Source organism: Oncorhynchus nerka, linkage group LG19, assembly GCF_034236695.1.
Source record: "Oncorhynchus nerka isolate Pitt River linkage group LG19, Oner_Uvic_2.0, whole genome shotgun sequence".
Taxonomy (NCBI): domain Eukaryota; kingdom Metazoa; phylum Chordata; class Actinopteri; order Salmoniformes; family Salmonidae; genus Oncorhynchus; species Oncorhynchus nerka.
The window spans coordinates 37,092,963-37,109,627 of NC_088414.1; the positions used below are offsets into that span (position 1 = coordinate 37,092,963).

The 16,665-nt window shown below is 46.5% G+C and overlaps 2 protein-coding genes and 1 long non-coding RNA gene across 3 annotated transcripts in view; 1 reads left to right on the plus strand and 2 right to left on the minus strand.

The window, feature by feature from the left end:
- slc25a10b (solute carrier family 25 member 10b) overlaps positions 1-8,497 on the minus strand; it is a 41,065-nt gene extending 32,568 nt beyond the window's left edge. The window contains exon 1 of the mRNA XM_065004921.1: positions 7,939-8,497. Within this exon, the coding sequence (XP_064860993.1) occupies positions 7,939-8,028 (90 nt within the window). The 5' untranslated portion in view covers positions 8,029-8,497. The remainder of the gene's footprint in view (positions 1-7,938) is intronic.
- Positions 1-16,665, plus strand: part of LOC135562488 (uncharacterized) — a 260,529-nt gene that overhangs the window by 149,997 nt on the left and 93,867 nt on the right. The window lies entirely within an intron of this gene.
- Positions 13,732-16,362, minus strand: LOC115126953 (claudin-9-like). Its single transcript, XM_029656591.2, has 2 exons — positions 16,145-16,362; positions 13,732-15,281 (listed from the first exon to the last, which is right to left on the minus strand). The coding sequence occupies exon 2, from the start codon at positions 14,807-14,809 to the stop codon at positions 14,156-14,158; it is 654 nt and encodes a 217-aa protein (XP_029512451.1). The 5' UTR covers positions 14,810-15,281; positions 16,145-16,362; the 3' UTR covers positions 13,732-14,155.

Below are 16,665 nucleotides of genomic sequence, written 5' to 3' on the forward strand. Positions count from 1 at the left end.
TCTCTCTCTCCATCATCCACTCCCTCTCGCTAACTGTAAATAACAGTCTCTCTCTCTCTCTCTCCATCATCCACTCCCTCTCGCTAACTGTAAATAACAGTCTCTCTCTCTCTCTCTCTCCATCATCCACTCCCTCTCGCTAACTGTAAATAACAGTCTCTCTCTCTCTCTCCATCATCCACTCCCTCTCGCTAACTGTAAATAACAGTCTCTCTCTCTCTCCCTCTCTCCATCATCCACTCCCTCTCGCTAACTGTAAATAACAGTCTCTCTCTCTCTCTCTCCATCATCCACTCCCTCTCGCTAACTGTAAATAACAGTCTCTCTCTCTCTCCATCATCCACTCCCTCTCGCTAACTGTAAATAACAGTCTCTCTCTCCATCATCCACTCCCTCTCGCTAACTGTAAATAACAGTCTCTCTCTCTGTAAATCTCTCTCCATCATCCACTCCCTCTCGCTAACTGTAAATAACAGTCTCTCTCTCTCTCTCTCCATCATCCACTCCCTCTCGCTAACTGTAAATAACAGTCTCTCTCTCTCCATCATCCACTCCCTCTCGCTAACTGTAAATAACAGTCTCTCTCTCTCTCTCTCTCTCTCCATCATCCACTCCCTCTCGCTAACTGTAAATAACAGTCTCTCTCTCTCTCTCTATCATCCACTCCCTCTCGCTAACTGTAAATAACAGTCTCTCTCTCTCTCTCTCGCTCCATCATCCACTCCCTCTCGCTAACTGTAAATAACAGTCTCTCTCGCTCTCTCTCCATCATCCACTCCCTCTCGCTAACTGTAAATAACAGTCTCTCTCCCTCTCTCCATCATCCACTCCCTCTCGCTAACTGTAAATAACAGTCTCTCTCTCTCTCCATCATCCACTCCCTCTCGCTAACTGTAAATAACAGTCTCTCTCTCTCTCTCTCCATCATCCACTCCCTCTCGCTAACTGTAAATAACAGTCTCTCTCCCTCTCTCTCTCCATCATCCACTCCCTCTCGCTAACTGTAAATAACAGTCTCTCTCTCTCTCCATCATCCACTCCCTCTCGCTAACTGTAAATAACAGTCTCTCTCCCTCTCTCTCTCTCTCTCCATCCACTCCCTCTCGCTAACTGTAAATAACAGTCTCTCTCTCTCTCCATCATCCACTCCCTCTCGCTAACTGTAAATAACAGTCTCTCTCCCTCTCTCTCTCCATCATCCACTCCCTCTCGCTAACTGTAAATCACAGTCTCTCTCTCTCTCCATCATCCACTCCCTCTCGCTAACTGTAAATAACAGTCTCTCTCTCTCTCTCTCTCTCCATCATCCACTCCCTCTCGCTAACTGTAAATAACAGTCTCTCTCTCTCTCTCTCCATCATCCACTCCCTCTCGCTAACTGTAAATAACAGTCTCTCTCTCTCTCTCTCCATCATCCACTCCCTCTCGCTAACTGTAAATAACAGTCTCTCTCTCTCTCTCCATCATCCACTCCCTCTCGCTAACTGTAAATAACAGTCTCTCTCTCTCTCCCGCTCTCCATCATCCACTCCCTCTCGCTAACTGTAAATAACAGTCTCTCTCTCTCTCCATCATCCACTCCCTCTCGCTAACTGTAAATAACAGTCTCTCTCTCCATCATCCACTCCCTCTCGCTAACTGTAAATAACAGTCTCTCTCCCTCTCTCCATCATCCACTCCCTCTCGCTAACTGTAAATCACAGTCTCTCTCTCTCTCCCGCTCTCCATCATCCACTCCCTCTCGCTAACTGTAAATAACAGTCTCTCTCTCTCTCCATCATCCACTCCCTCTCGCTAACTGTAAATAACAGTCTCTCTCTCCATCATCCACTCCCTCTCGCTAACTGTAAATAACAGTCTCTCTCCCTCTCTCCATCATCCACTCCCTCTCGCTAACTGTAAATCACAGTCTCTCTCTCTCTCTCTCTCTCTCTCTCTCTCCATCATCCACTCCCTCTCGCTAACTGTAAATAACAGTCTCTCTCTCTCTCTCTCTCCATCATCCACTCCCTCTCGCTAACTGTAAATAACAGTCTCTCTCTCTCTCTCTCTCTCCATCATCCACTCCCTCTCGCTAACTGTAAATAACAGTCTCTCTCCCTCTCTCTCCATCATCCACTCCCTCTCGCTAACTGTAAATAACAGTCTCTCTCCATCATCCACTCCCTCTCGCTAACTGTAAATAACAGTCTCTCTCTCTCTCTCTCTCTCCATCATCCACTCCCTCTCGCTAACTGTAAATAACAGTCTCTCTCTCTCTCCATCATCCACTCCCTCTCGCTAACTGTAAATAACAGTCTCTCTCTCTCTCCCTCTCTCCATCATCCACTCCCTCTCGCTAACTGTAAATAACAGTCTCTCTCTCCCTCCATCATCCACTCCCTCTCGCTAACTGTAAATAACAGTCTCTCTCCCTCTCGCTAACTGTAAATAACAGTCTCTCTCTCTCTCCATCATCCACTCCCTCTCGCTAACTGTAAATAACAGTCTCTCTCTCTCTCCATCATCCACTCCCTCTCGCTAACTGTAAATAACAGTCGCTCTCCATCATCCACTCCCTCTCGCTAACTGTAAATAACAGTCTCTCTCCATCATCCACTCCCTCTCGCTAACTGTAAATAACAGTCTCTCTCCATCATCCACTCCCTCTCGCTAACTGTAAATAACAGTCTCTCTCTCTCTCCCTCTCTCCATCATCCACTCCCTCTCGCTAACTGTAAATAACAGTCTCTCTCTCTCTCTCTCCATCATCCACTCCCTCTCGCTAACTGTAAATAACAGTCTCTCTCTCTCTCCCTCTCTCCATCATCCACTCCCTCTCGCTAACTGTAAATAACAGTCTCTCTCTCTCTCTCTCTCCATCATCCACTCCCTCTCGCTAACTGTAAATAACAGTCTCTCTCTCTCCATCATCCACTCCCTCTCGCTAACTGTAAATAACAGTCTCTCTCTCTCTCTCTCTCCATCATCCACTCCCTCTCGCTAACTGTAAATAACAGTCTCTCTCGCTCTCTCTCCCCTGGTGTGAGTAGATAATAATTCACACCCTGAGTAGAGACACAGAGAGCTGGTTGCTACAGGACCTGGCTGGTACTCAACAACCTCTCCAGGACACAGGACACAGTGCAATGAGTGAACGAATGACTGAACCAACTAATAAAACAAAAGTGCATGAATGACCGAAGGAATGAACAAACAAAATAACTAATTCATTAAATAACTAACAAATAAGTGAGTGAGTTTGTTGACTATCTTCTCTGATGACTAGAGAAGATAGTCAGAATATAGTAAGTATCTCCTCTAATGACACTGAAAGTCAAAAATGCAGAGCTGGGGCCTTTTCCAAAAAGAGAAAGTCAGCATTTAACCTCTGACCTCCAGCTAGTCCTCAGTCACATCACCAACACACTGTTCCATTGTTACAGTCATGACTCAATAGATTCTAATACTGATAGGAAGACAATGCCATAACTTAGATGTGGGTGTTAAGTTGTTTCAAGTCACACACACACACACGTGAGATCCTGATCCTCCCCTCAGGGTGTTACTAGGGCAACTGACTTCATGCCAGACTAAACAGGCGTAGTAACAACAGTATGTTGTTGGAACTAGGTCAGATAGGAGAGGCCTCCGCAGGTAGCTGAACTAGGTCAGAGAGGAGAGGCCTCCGCAGTGCACACACAGGTAGCTGAACTAGGTCAGATAGGAGAGGCCTCCGCAGTGCACACACAGGTAGCTTCACTAGGTCAGAGAGGAGAGGCACGGCTAGCTTCACTAGGTCAGAGAGGAGAGGCACGGCTAGCTTCACTAGGTCAGAGAGGAGAGGCACGGCTAGCTTCACTAGGTCAGAGAGGAGAGGCACGGCTAGCTTCACTAGGTCAGAGAGGAGAGGCACGGCTAGCTTCACTAGGTCAGAGAGGAGAGGCACGGCTAGCTTCACTAGGTCAGAGAGGCACGGCTAGCTTCAGGAGAACAAACTGCTGCTGAGTCTGAACGTTCTGATTGGCCTCCACAGTGCACACACAGGTAGCTTACAGTTCTTCATCCTTCTCACCTCCGTCAGAGAGACGACAGGGAAGGAACCACCATTTATCTACCTCTAGGCTGCTATACATAGTATGACAAACCAAATAAATAGCCTAGTGTTTTTCATGGAATATTTGTGGTAATTAAATAGAATGTATTCAGAATTAATTTTCCAGAAATAGTTTGAGGTCTGTGTATTCTCAAATTGAAAAAAGTGAGCGAGCGCCGCTCTCCAGCACTCCAAACCAGGATGCTAGGCTAGGCATGGCTAGCTTCAGGAGAAGAAGAGAAGCTAGGCTAGGCATGGCTAGCTTCAGGAGAAGAAGAGAAGCTAGGCTAGGCATGGCTAGCTTCAGGAGAAGAGACAAAGCTAGGCTAGGCATGGCTAGCTTCAGGAGAAGAGACAAAGCTAGGCTAGGCATGGCTAGCTTCAGGAGAAGAGGAGAAGCTAGGCTAGGCATGGCTAGCTTCAGGAGAAGAGACAAAGCTAGGCTAGGCATGGCTAGCTTCAGGAGAAGAGACAAAGCTAGGCTAGGCATGGCTAGCTTCAGGAGAAGATGAAAAGCTAGGTCAGGCATGGCTAGCTTCAGGAGAAGAGGAAAAGCTAGGCTAGGCATGGCTAGCTTCAGGAGAAGAAGAGAAGCTAGGCTAGGCATGGCTAGCTTCAGGAGAAGAGGAGAAGCTAGGCCAGGCATGGCTAGCTTCAGAACAGGAGGAGAAGCTAGGCCAGGCATGGCTAGCTTCAGAACAGGAGGAGAAGCTAGGCCAGGCATGGCTAGCTTCAGGAGAAGAGGAGAAGCTAGGCCAGGCATGGCTAGCTTCAGGAGAAGAGGAGAAGCTAGGCCAGGCATGGCTAGCTTCAGGAGAAGAGGAGATGCTAGGCCAGGCATGACTTAAATGTAAATGTAACTTCAGGAGAAGAGGAGATGCTAGGCCAGGCATGGCTAGCTTCAGGAGAAGAGGAGAAGCTAGGCATGGCTAGCTCCAGAAGAAGAGGAGAGGCTAGGCTAGGCATGGCTAGCCTCAGGAGAAGAGGAGAAGCTAGGCTAGGCATGGCTAGCCTCAGGAGAAGAGGAGAAGCTAGGCTAGAGTCATATACAGTGGACAAAACATTAAGAACTCTTTCCATTAAATAGACTGACCAGGTGAATCTAGGATCCCCTATTGATACCACTTGTTAAATCCACATCAGTGTAGATGAAGGGGAGGAAACATGTTAAAGCAGGACTTGTAAGCCTCAAGGCCACTGAGACAGATTGTTTTATGTGTGCCATTCAGAGGGAGGGCAAGACAAAACATTTGTGTCTTTGAACGGGGCGTGGTAGTAGGTTGTCGGTTTGTGTCAAACGTGGTCAATTTCTGCCTGAACTCCATAGCCGTTGATAAGTGATAATTTACACTTTCACGTTGCGCTGTGTATTTCTGATAGGTTTTTAGAACTATGAAGATGTCCAGTGAAACCAGATATGAGATTTGTTGATAACACAACACTTGGATACATATTATGCAGAATGCTCAGCAATAAAAACATCTGTAAAATTCACTGCTATATTTTGCTCGTATCCACGGGTTGTTTCATAGGGAATTGTCAGAGGCTCTCTCCTATTGTGACATCACCAACAGTTAGAGAATGAAGGCAACTAACATGGCATCCGTTCTAAAGCCTGACCCAACTCTCTGAACAGATGGCTCTGGGCATGGCTAGCTTCAGGAGAAGAAGAGAAGCAGGCAACTAACATGGTGTCCGTTCTAAAGCCTGACCCAACTCTCTGAACAGATGGCTCTGGGCATGGCTAGCTTCAGGAGAAGAAGAGAAGCAGGCAACTAACATGGTGTCCGTTCTAAAGCCTGACCCAACTCTCTGAACAGATGGCTCTGGGCATGGCTAGCTTCAGGAGAAGAAGAGAAGCAGGCAACTAACATGGTGTCCGCTCTAAAGCCTGACCCAACTCTCTGAACAGATGGCTCTGGGCATGGCTAGCTTCAGGAGAAGAAGAGAAGCTAGGCTAGGCATGGCTAGCTTCAGGAGAAGAGGAGAAGCTAGGCATGGCTAGCTTCAGGAGAAGAAGAGAAGCAGGCAACTAACATGGCGTCTGTTCTAAAGCCTGACCCAACTCTCTGAACAGATGGCTCTGGGCATGGCTAGCTCCAGAGGACCAATGCTTCATACACATCTTGTTTGTCTTGTTCTGGCAGGTTTGTCAACTCTTGAGATCTCCCTGAGGATTATGCGCATCTCTCTCTCTCTCTCTCTCTCTCTCTCTCTCTCTCTCTCTCTCTCTCTCTCTCTCTCTCTTTCTCTCTCTCTTTCTCCTCTCTCTCTCTCTCTCTCTCTCTCCCTCTCTCTCTCTCTCTCTCTCTGATAGACCAGGATGGGTGGATCTATTCTAGACATCCAGATGACCCTGGCCTGTACATTCTCTATGACATTTGTGTATGTGTGCTGTATGGGTGTGTGTGTGGGACTCTCCAACAAAGTAATTATACACCTTTAGACTTTTCTAAGTAGGCGAGCTGAGACAGGCTGTCTAGGCTACACTATCAACTCCAAACACACACACACCTCTGTCCAACACTAGCTCCACCCACTGTCCTATCATCTTTGTCCAACACTAGCTCCACCCTCTACCCTCTGTCCAACACTAGCTCCTCCCACTACCCTCTGACCAACACTAGCTCCACCCACTACCCTCTGACCAACACTAGCTCCACCCACTGCCCTCTGTCCAACACTAGCTCCACCCACTGCCCTCTGTCCAACACTAGCTCCACCCACTGCCCTCTGTCCAACACTAGCCCCACCCACTGCCCTCTGTCCAACACTAGCTCCACCCACTGCCCTCTGTCCAACACTAGCTCCACCCACTGCCCGCTGTCCAACACTAGCTCCACCCACTGCCCGCTGTCCAACACTAGCTCCACCCACTGCCAATACAGATACAGCGATCAAAGGGAAAGCATCTGGAGCAGGGTTTGAACCAGCAACCCTGCAGTTACAGGCCTTCCTTGTGGACTACCACCTGTGCCATAAAGGCCCAGACCTCTTAGTACACTCAAACACAGAGACGCTACACACAGGAAGCCCCAGCTGCTTTAAGACTGCTAGTTAGTGCTGTAATTTCATACCACGCCTATATAATTATACTACACACTGACCTACTTGTATGCATCTGTCATTCTGTTGCCTGTTACACTATAGGACCACAACCGCACTGTGCTGGCTCTGGTATTTTCCTTCACTTTCCTGGACGGTTCCAGAAACTATGCTGGATGCATTAACAGGCCAGTTCAGATCAGCTGGGACCTGCAGTGTTCATCAGGCGTGTTAATTAAGCCTACACACGCTATACCGCACACAGGCCTACTGTAGAGTTAGGATATGTCATTCTGTGTGTGCTATTCCTGACTTCAAGATGACCCTGGTGTGAACATGCTCAATGACAACAGTAGAGCATGTGGCTACTACTACTTTAAGTTATCCGTAATATGAGACGGCTTTAACGCTACAGTTCGACTAGGCCCAACTCTGTTTACTTTGCACCGTAACCGCGCGGTTAGCCGGTCAGTGAACTGGAGAGATCGCGCTTAACGAGGCCGATCACTGCTTCCCGTACCTCCGCGGGACACAGACGACACACACACAGTCATGTCACTAGGCTAGAGGAGAGAGAGAGAGAGACAATTATTCTACAACTTTCATTTTCTGTCCTATTTTCTCCAATCACAGGGCGCTGTGTTCCGTTTGGATAGATCCCAGTAGCCCGTTTAGTCTTTTTTAACATAGGATGAAATTAGGGCAGTTGTTGTCCCTAGTCTCCCAGGTAAACAGCTGGCTGACCAGCGGGCCTGCAGCCTCCGTAGGTCGGCTATAATCCTGCTAGGGGGTTCTAGGGTTCTCTCTCCAGCACTTACTTTGATGAGGTCCAGAGGATGGGTGCAGCAGGCAGCCCCACAGGAGGCGAGCCCCCCAAAATACCACCGCGACATCCGTTTATCGCTCATATTTCCCCTCCTGTCTTTATATAGTCCTACTGCTCTTCGCTGAGTCCAATTCGATCAAGTCCAACAACGCAGCTGGCCAGAGCCAAGCTCTCTTTCCGCCTCGACACGCAAGCAGGTCGGCGCAGCAGTCTGTGCTTTCTGGTCCTCTCTCTCTCTCTCCGCGGGTCGAATGGAGGATAACCTCGTTAATCTTCAAATTTGCCGACGCCACCGACGGACTTTGGGTTCCGGTGCACGCATACACACGCAAACCACATCGTGCGCGTGTGTGTAGGCAATTTTACAGAACGCGTGATAGGAAATGGATCGAGAGAGACAAGAGGGGAGTCGCAGTGAGTGCACGCGCAGCCAATTGCCACCCCGGGCTGAGGAACTGCCTCCTAGGGCTCTAACTAGCCAGACTCAAAGGTCGCCGCTCGACAATTTATTTTCTGCAGGTTGTTTTTGCAAACGTCAAAACTGAAGAAGTCACCGGTTTCTCTAATCTACGCTACAGAGAGGATGCCCGTTTTTCTTAAAGAGACAGTACACCCTCGAGTAATCAGCTACCCAACCAGACACAGTGTACAAGTACTCTGTCGCTTTAAAGGAAACAATACCCAACATTCTCCAGTGAGGAAACTTTATTTTTCAACGGAGTCAAGCGGCGATACATTGTATCCGTGATAACGAATGGTTAGATGAAACTATTTTAAACTGGTTACAAAGTATCTATTCTACTGTTATTGTTTCCCGAACTCTCTAACATTGCTTTTGACCGAGAGCTGTTCGTGTCATCCGTCACAGATGCAATAACATCCGCATTGACTGGAGCCAAAATGTAACCCATTAAACTTCTATTTTTCAATGCAGTCGTCACTTGGCAGCCTGTTGGCGAGCGCTAGACAATACCGAGAGCCATTTCTCAGAAGGCTACTAAAACAACACATAACCATGTACAAGTACAACTTCACATCTTATGTCGAACACTTCAACGTGTTTAAAAGCCACCGTTGTTCCAGAAAGCCTCTATGTAATGCTGACCTCGCGCCAGGAGGAGTTTGCCAGCTCGCCTCGCAATCCCCAGGACTAATACTGATCAAAACATCTTTAAAGAGTCACACAGAAGATCACATGCCCTGTGTTTAAATATACACGTTATATTAGTTGTTATTGTGTGTGTGTGGCATAGAGGTGGTGGTACACGTTGACCCAATGTGTTTGTGTGCTGACTTGGTCGGAATCTCTTCACGCGCTGTAACATTCCTGTCTGGTGCAAAGAGTTCTTTTAAGCGCTGGAACTTTGGTCACTGGTCCAAATGAACATGCTCGCCCTTCCACACAGATACTTGTATTGAGGTCACAACATTGACCAGCCTAAGCATATAGCATTTGATAGGCTAGTCCAGGTTCATTTCATTTAACATTGCTTAACTGTGTCTGACCTTTTCAACCAAAAAAATGTCATTTACAAGCCTTTACTTCCCTGAACTTAGAACAACTCATTACGGAATGTGACCCTTAAAATCCCCATGCTGTTTCAGTAACTATGGAGACGCTTGTCCAGTAGGGGATGCATCTCAATAGTCTGGCTTGGCTTCCTAACCTTTTATGTCTCCTTTCCTTCATCTGTATAGAACATGAGATGACTTGACAAATTCCCATTAGCCATCCTTCACATTGCTATCTGTTTGTTATCCTATCTTGTATTTTGAAATCAGCACAAAGGCAAGCAGAGAGACAAGGAGAGTAAAGCCACTAGACTATTGAGATACACCCTCTCTCTCTGTGTGAGTGATGACTTTGTTACTGTGAAAAATACACCTCTACTTCCCCCTTGTGGATATATAGGGGAACTGCAGTTTGGTTTAGGTCTAGAGGCCTTCCCTGTTAATATTATCACAGAGATAGTAAAAGTGTAATAGTCTTTGCCATTCTATGAGTTGATTGCTAATAGTAGTTCCACAACATGGCTGTTGTTCATTTCTCAGATACACCACGTTTTTGGCTCCCGAGTGGCACAGCAGTGTCAGGCACTTCATCTCAGTGCTTGGGGTGTCACTACAGACACCCTGGTTTGATTCCAGGCTGTATCACAACCAGCCATGATTGGGAGAACCATAGGGCGGCGCACAATTGGCCCAGCGTCGTCCATCATTGTCAATAAGAATTTGTTCTTAACTGACTTGCCTAGTTAAATTAAAGGTTACATTGGTAGTGGATGGGGTTTGTTTTTTTAAAGCGCCTTGAGACCCAGAGGAAAGCACCAGACCTTTTAAATATATATATATATATTCAAGCTTTATTTAAGTAGGCAAGTCAGTTAAGAACAAATTCTTATTTACAATGACGGCCTACCAAAAGGCAAAAGGCCTCCTGCGGGGATGGAGGCTGGGATTACATTTTTAAATTTAGGACAAAACACACATCACAACAAGACACCACAACACTACATAAAGAGAGACTTAAGACAACAACACAGCATGGTAGCAACACATGACAACAACATGGTAGCAACACAACATGACAACAACATGGTAGCAACACAACACGGTAGCAACACAACATGACAACAACATGGTAGCAACACAACACGGTAGCAACACAACATGACAACAACATGGTAGCAACACAACACGGTAGCAACACAACATGACAACAACATGGTAGCAACACAACATGGCATCAACATGGTAGCAACACAACACGGTAGCAACACAACATGGCATCAACATGACAGCAGCACAACATAAAACATACCATAAAACATGGTACAAACATTATTGGGCCCAGACAACAGCACAAAGGCAAGAAGGTAGAGACAACAATACATCATGCGAAGCAGCTACAACTGTCAGTAAGAGTGTCCATGATTGATTCCTTGAATGAAGAGATGGATGTTGGGGTAGAAGCTGTTTAGAAGCCTCTTGGACCTAGACTTGGCGCTCCGGTACCGCTTACCGTGCAGTAGCAGAGAGAACAGTCTATGACTAGGGTGGCTGGAGTTTTTGACAATTTTTAGGGCCTTCCTCTGACACCGCCTGGTATAGAGGTCCTGGATGGCAGGAAGCTTGGCCCCGATGATTTACTGGGCCGTTCGCACTACCCTCTGTAGTGCCTTGCGGTCAGAGGCCGAGCAGTTGCCATACCAGGCAGTAATGCAACCCGTCAGGATGCTCTCGATGGTGCAGCTGTAAAACCTTTTGGGGTTCTTCGGACCAATCGGACCAATCTTTTCAGTCTCCTGAGGGGGAATAGGTTTTGTCATGCCCTCTTCACGACTGTCTTGGTGTGCTTGGTCCATGTTAGTTTGTTGGTGATGTGGACGCCAAGGAACTTGAAGCTCTCAACCTGCTCCACTACAGCCCCGTCGATGAGAATGGGGGCGAGCTCGGTCCTCCATTTCCTGTAGTCATCAATTATCTCCTTTGTTTTGATTACGTTGATGCAGAGGTTGTTGTCCTGGCACCACACGGCCAGGTCTCTGGCCTCCTCCCTATAGGCTGTCTCATCGTTGTTGGTGATCAGGCCGACCACTGTTGTGTCATCAGCAAACTTAATGATGGTGTTGGAGTTGTGCCTGGCCGTGCAGTAATGAGTGAACAGGGAGTACAGGAGGGGACTGAGCATGCACCCCTGAGGGGCCCCTGTGTTAAGGTTCAGCATGGTGGATGTGTTGTTACCTACCCTTACCACCTGGGGGCGGCCCGTCAGGAAGTCCAAGAACAAATTCTTATTTTCAATGACGGCCTAGGAACAGTGGGTTAACTGCCTGTTCAGGGGCAGAACGACAGATTAGTACCTTGTCAGCTCGGGGGTTTGAACTTGCAACCGGTTACTAGTCCAACGCTCTAACCACTAGGCTACCCTGCCGCCTCAATGCCATCGGAAGAATCCCGGAACATAGTCCAGTCTGTGTTAGAAAAACATTCCAGTTGTTTAGCATCTGCTTAATCTGACCACTTTTTGAAGAACGAGTCACTGGTGCTTCCTGTTTGAACTTTTGCTTGTAAGCAGGAATCAGGAGGATAGAGTTATGGTCAGATTTGCCAAATGGAGGGCGAGGGAGAGCTTTGAATGTGTCTCTGTGTGTGAAGTAAAGTTGGTCTAGATTTTTTCGCGCTCTGGTTGCACATTTAACATGTTGATAGAAATGAGGTAAAACTGATTTAAGTTTCCCTGCATTAAAGTCACCTGCCACTAGATGAGCATTTTCCTGTTTGCTTATGGTGGAATACAGCTCATTGAGTGTGGGTTTAGTGCCAGCCTCGGTCTGTTGTGGTATGTAGACAGCTATGAAAAATACAGATGAAAACTCTCTGGGTAAATAGTGTAGTCTATAGCTTATCATGAGATACTCTACCTCAGGTGAGCAAAACCTTGAGACTTCCTTCGATATCGTGCACCAGCTGTTGTTTACGTAAATACATAGGCCCCCACCCCGTGTCTTACCAGAGGCTGCTGTTCTGTCTTGCCGATGGAGTGTATAACCCACCAGCTGTATGTTCTTAATGTCGTTGTACAGCCACGACTCGGTGAAACACAAGATATTACAGTTTTTAATGTCCCGTTGGTAGGATATATTAGTACATGCTTTCAGTTTGTCCCATTTATTTTCCAGCGATTGAACTTTAGCAGAACGGAAGGTAAGGGCAGATTAGCCACTCGTCACTTAATCCTGGCAAGGCATCCTGATCTTTTCCCCGCGAAAACCTACGTCTCCTTTTCCACCGAATCACGGGGATTGGGCCTGGTCGGGTGTCTGTAGTATATCCCTCTGGGCCTGGTCGGGTGTCTGTAGTCCCTCGTGTCGACTCATTGAAGAAGAACTCCTCGTCCAGTTTGAGGTAAGTAATCCCGGTTCTGATGTCCCGGAGGTCTTTTCGGTCATAAGAGACGGTAGCAGCAACATTATGTACAAAACAAGTTATGAACAACGCAAAAAGACAAACAAAATAGCATGATTGGTTAAGAGCCGATAAGATGGCACCTGTCACTCCAGGCAAGCTAAAGCAATCGCTAAATAGTATTTGAAAGATTTCAGATAGTATTTTAACGCAGTTCTGGAAAGTCTTGTAATAATGGAGTCCATTGTTGTTGTATGGAACTATCATAGAAATAGAATCTCTAGAAAGGACTTGTAACCTCTATATGGAACTTTCATTGACTTGAATGGGGAGAGCCCGGTCTATAGATTCTGTTTCTATACTGTTGTACGTGTTCACGTGACTGGGTTAATATGGTGTGGGTGACTCGTGTCCTGGCACATGTTATACAGATGGTCTTTGTCTGTGTCCTGTACTCTGCCTTTGTGCTATGCTACTGTATAACCACTCTGTATACAACACACACACACACACACACACACACACACACACACACAAACACTGCTCACACAAGGAGTCTGGAATACACACAAACACCTGTCAGACACGCACACACACACACACACACACACACACACACACACACACACACACACACACACACAGAGGGAGAGAGAGGGGGCAGTGTGGAATCTGAGAAATGACAGTTATGTCACATTAATAAACATTTAGTTATTAACACATCCCACGATACATTTCACCTCCCACACTGACACAAGTGCATCACACATTGTCCTTCTACTCAGACAAACAACTGCAGTAGCTGGAACAAACAACTTGTAAATACATGACTGCAGTAGCTAAAACAAATAACTTGTAAATATGAGTGTAGTAGCAATTACAAACATGTTGTAAAATACTTTATTATTTCATGTATAAATTACACTCACCAAGAAGAAGTTAACACAGAAAACTCAAATCAGAATAAAAACAACTAGAGGATGATGTCGTAATGAAAACAACTAGAATACGATGTCATAACAAAATAACAAAGCTGTCTACAAGTGGTCATAAGAAATGGAGAATAATTATGCAGATTTTCTGAAACGTAATTATAAGCATTCTCTTATTTACATGTTGACCTGTCTCTCCTTCACTGAGAGTTTAGTGACGGGGTTGTATTCATTAGGGCATAATGTTGCAAAATGTTTTACAATGGACAACGAAAATGAACATTTCTTATTGGACACGTTCAGGTAGTCCCTCCCTGTTTCAGTCCATTTTCTCCCAAAGTAATGAACACAACCCTGGTGTGACACGGTTCAGACATACTCCTTCTCCTCTACCACCACAGGCAGTGGGTTACTCCTCCCACCTCCCCCAAAAGTAGGCGTCGCCCTAACCCCTGGAGGGGAGGAGCCTGCGTTCAGCAGAGCCCCTCCAACCAGCAGCAGAATTCCCGCCCCCCAGCCTAGATACAAGGCGGGGCCTAACTCTCTCTTCAGCGGCGCGGCGACTTTTGGATCGTAAAAATCCCTGACCACGGCGTAGGCCGTCCAGCAGATGGGTATCAGGTAGAGCAGCCCAGAGAAGAAGAACAGAGCCCCAGCCACGCGGGCTAGCCTAGCCTTGGACGAGTAGGCTCCTTCCCCTAGACACTTGGTGCACTTAGCCCCAGCCACGCCTAGCAGGAGGGCGAAGAGGCAGAAGAGGAGGGAGAGCACGGAGAGGGTACGGGACACCTGGGCGGAGACGGGGAGGGCCAGGGTAGAGTCGTAAGTCTTACACTGGATCTGTCCCGTACTCTGGGACAAACACGTCATCCATAGCCCCTCCCAGAGAACCTGAGCGATCACGATCTCGCCGCCCGCGAAGGCGGAGACTCGCCACAAGGGGGCGGCGCAGACGAGAGCCCCGCCCACCCAGCCCATCACGGCCAATAGGAGGCCAAGTAGCTGTAGACCTGTGGACGCCATGGCGACGTGCAAAAGTTCCAAACAGTTCTGTGCAACTGGGCCTGGTGTGTTTCCCTGGTTTTCACTAGATGATGAGTGTTGTCAAGGTGGCGTCAAATCTCCTCTATTCTCCAAAACAATGATTACAGGTGACAGAAGTTCCCCTTGATAATGTGTTCTTGTACGTCCCGGGATTGTTGCAGGAATGGGTCTGTCTCTTTCCTCTTGGTTGAATATCCAGTAGTTCTGTGTCTTATGGTAGAAACAGTGATGGTCTCCTCTTCCACATGAATGGATCTGTCTCTTTCCTCTTGGTTGAATATCCAGTAGTTCTGTGTCTTATGGTAGAAACAGTGATGGTCTCCTCTTCCACATGAATGGATCTGTCTCTTTCCTCTTGGTTGAATATCCAGTAGTTCTGTGTCTTATGGTAGAAACAGTGATGGTCTCCTCTTCCACATCCTCAGACGGGTCAACAGCAACAACAATATTCCTGCCAGGACATGATGAAGAAATACATTGTAAATACTCTGAACCTATGTTTATGTTAATGTATACACTCATAATAATTCCCAACATAGTAAAATGATAACATGTCCCAATATATTAGCCTAATAACATGCGATATGACATAATAACCAGTAACTCTTAGACATTTCAGAAAGCAACAGAATCAAAACAGTCCTTCTGACATGATAAGACAGTTACAGACATAACCATGATAAGACAGTTACATAGATAACCATGATAAGACAGTTACATAGATAACCATGATAAGACAGTTACATAGCTAACCATGATAAGACAGTTACATAGATAACCATGATAAGACAGTTACATAGATAACCATGATAAGACAGTTACATAGATAACCATGATAAGACAGTTACATAGATAACCATGATAAGACAGTTACATAGATAACCATGATAAGACAGTTACATAGATAACCATGATAAGACAGTTACATAGATAACCATGATAAGACAGTTACATAGATAACCATGATAAGACAGTTACATAGATAACCATGATAAGACAGTTACATAGATAACCATGATAAGACAGTTACATAGATAACCATGATAAGACAGTTACATAGCTAACCATGATAAGACAGTTACATAGCTAACCATGATAAGACAGTTACATAGATAACCATGATAAGACAGTTACATAGATAACCATGATAAGACAGTTACATAGATAACCATGATAAGACAGTTACATAGCTAACCATGATAAGACAGTTACATAGATAACCATGATAAGGCAGTTACATAGATAACCATGATAAGACAGTTACATAGATAACCATGATAAGACAGTTACATAGAGAACCATAATAATACTTACTATTCAAACCCCAGAGGACTCTGCTGCTGTCTACCAGTGGACAGAATGAAGAGGTCTGTCCTGGGTAGTGTGACACTGTGGAGTAGGAGAGGTCTGTCCTGGATAGTGTGACACTGTGGAGTTGTAGAGGTCTGTCCTGGGTAGTGTAACACTGTGGAGTGGGAGATGTCTGTGATGGTGTGTTCATTCCTCTGTCAAACACACAGACTGACCAGACTGTCTCACACTTAACATAGAGGAGTGGGAGGAGAGCAGCACTCAGCTGGGCTGGGTACTATGACTCTCACTCCCGCGCGCGCATGCACGCACGCATGCACGCACGCACGCACGCACGCACACACACACACACACACACACCAGTGTAGGAGCAGCACCCAGCTGGCCACAATGTCACACCCAGGCACAGACACACATCCATACACCCACACACACCACACACACTAGCATGCACACACATAAGGGCACACACAAATGCGTAACAGATTAGCAACACAATGCAACCTTATGTCCCACAGACTGAC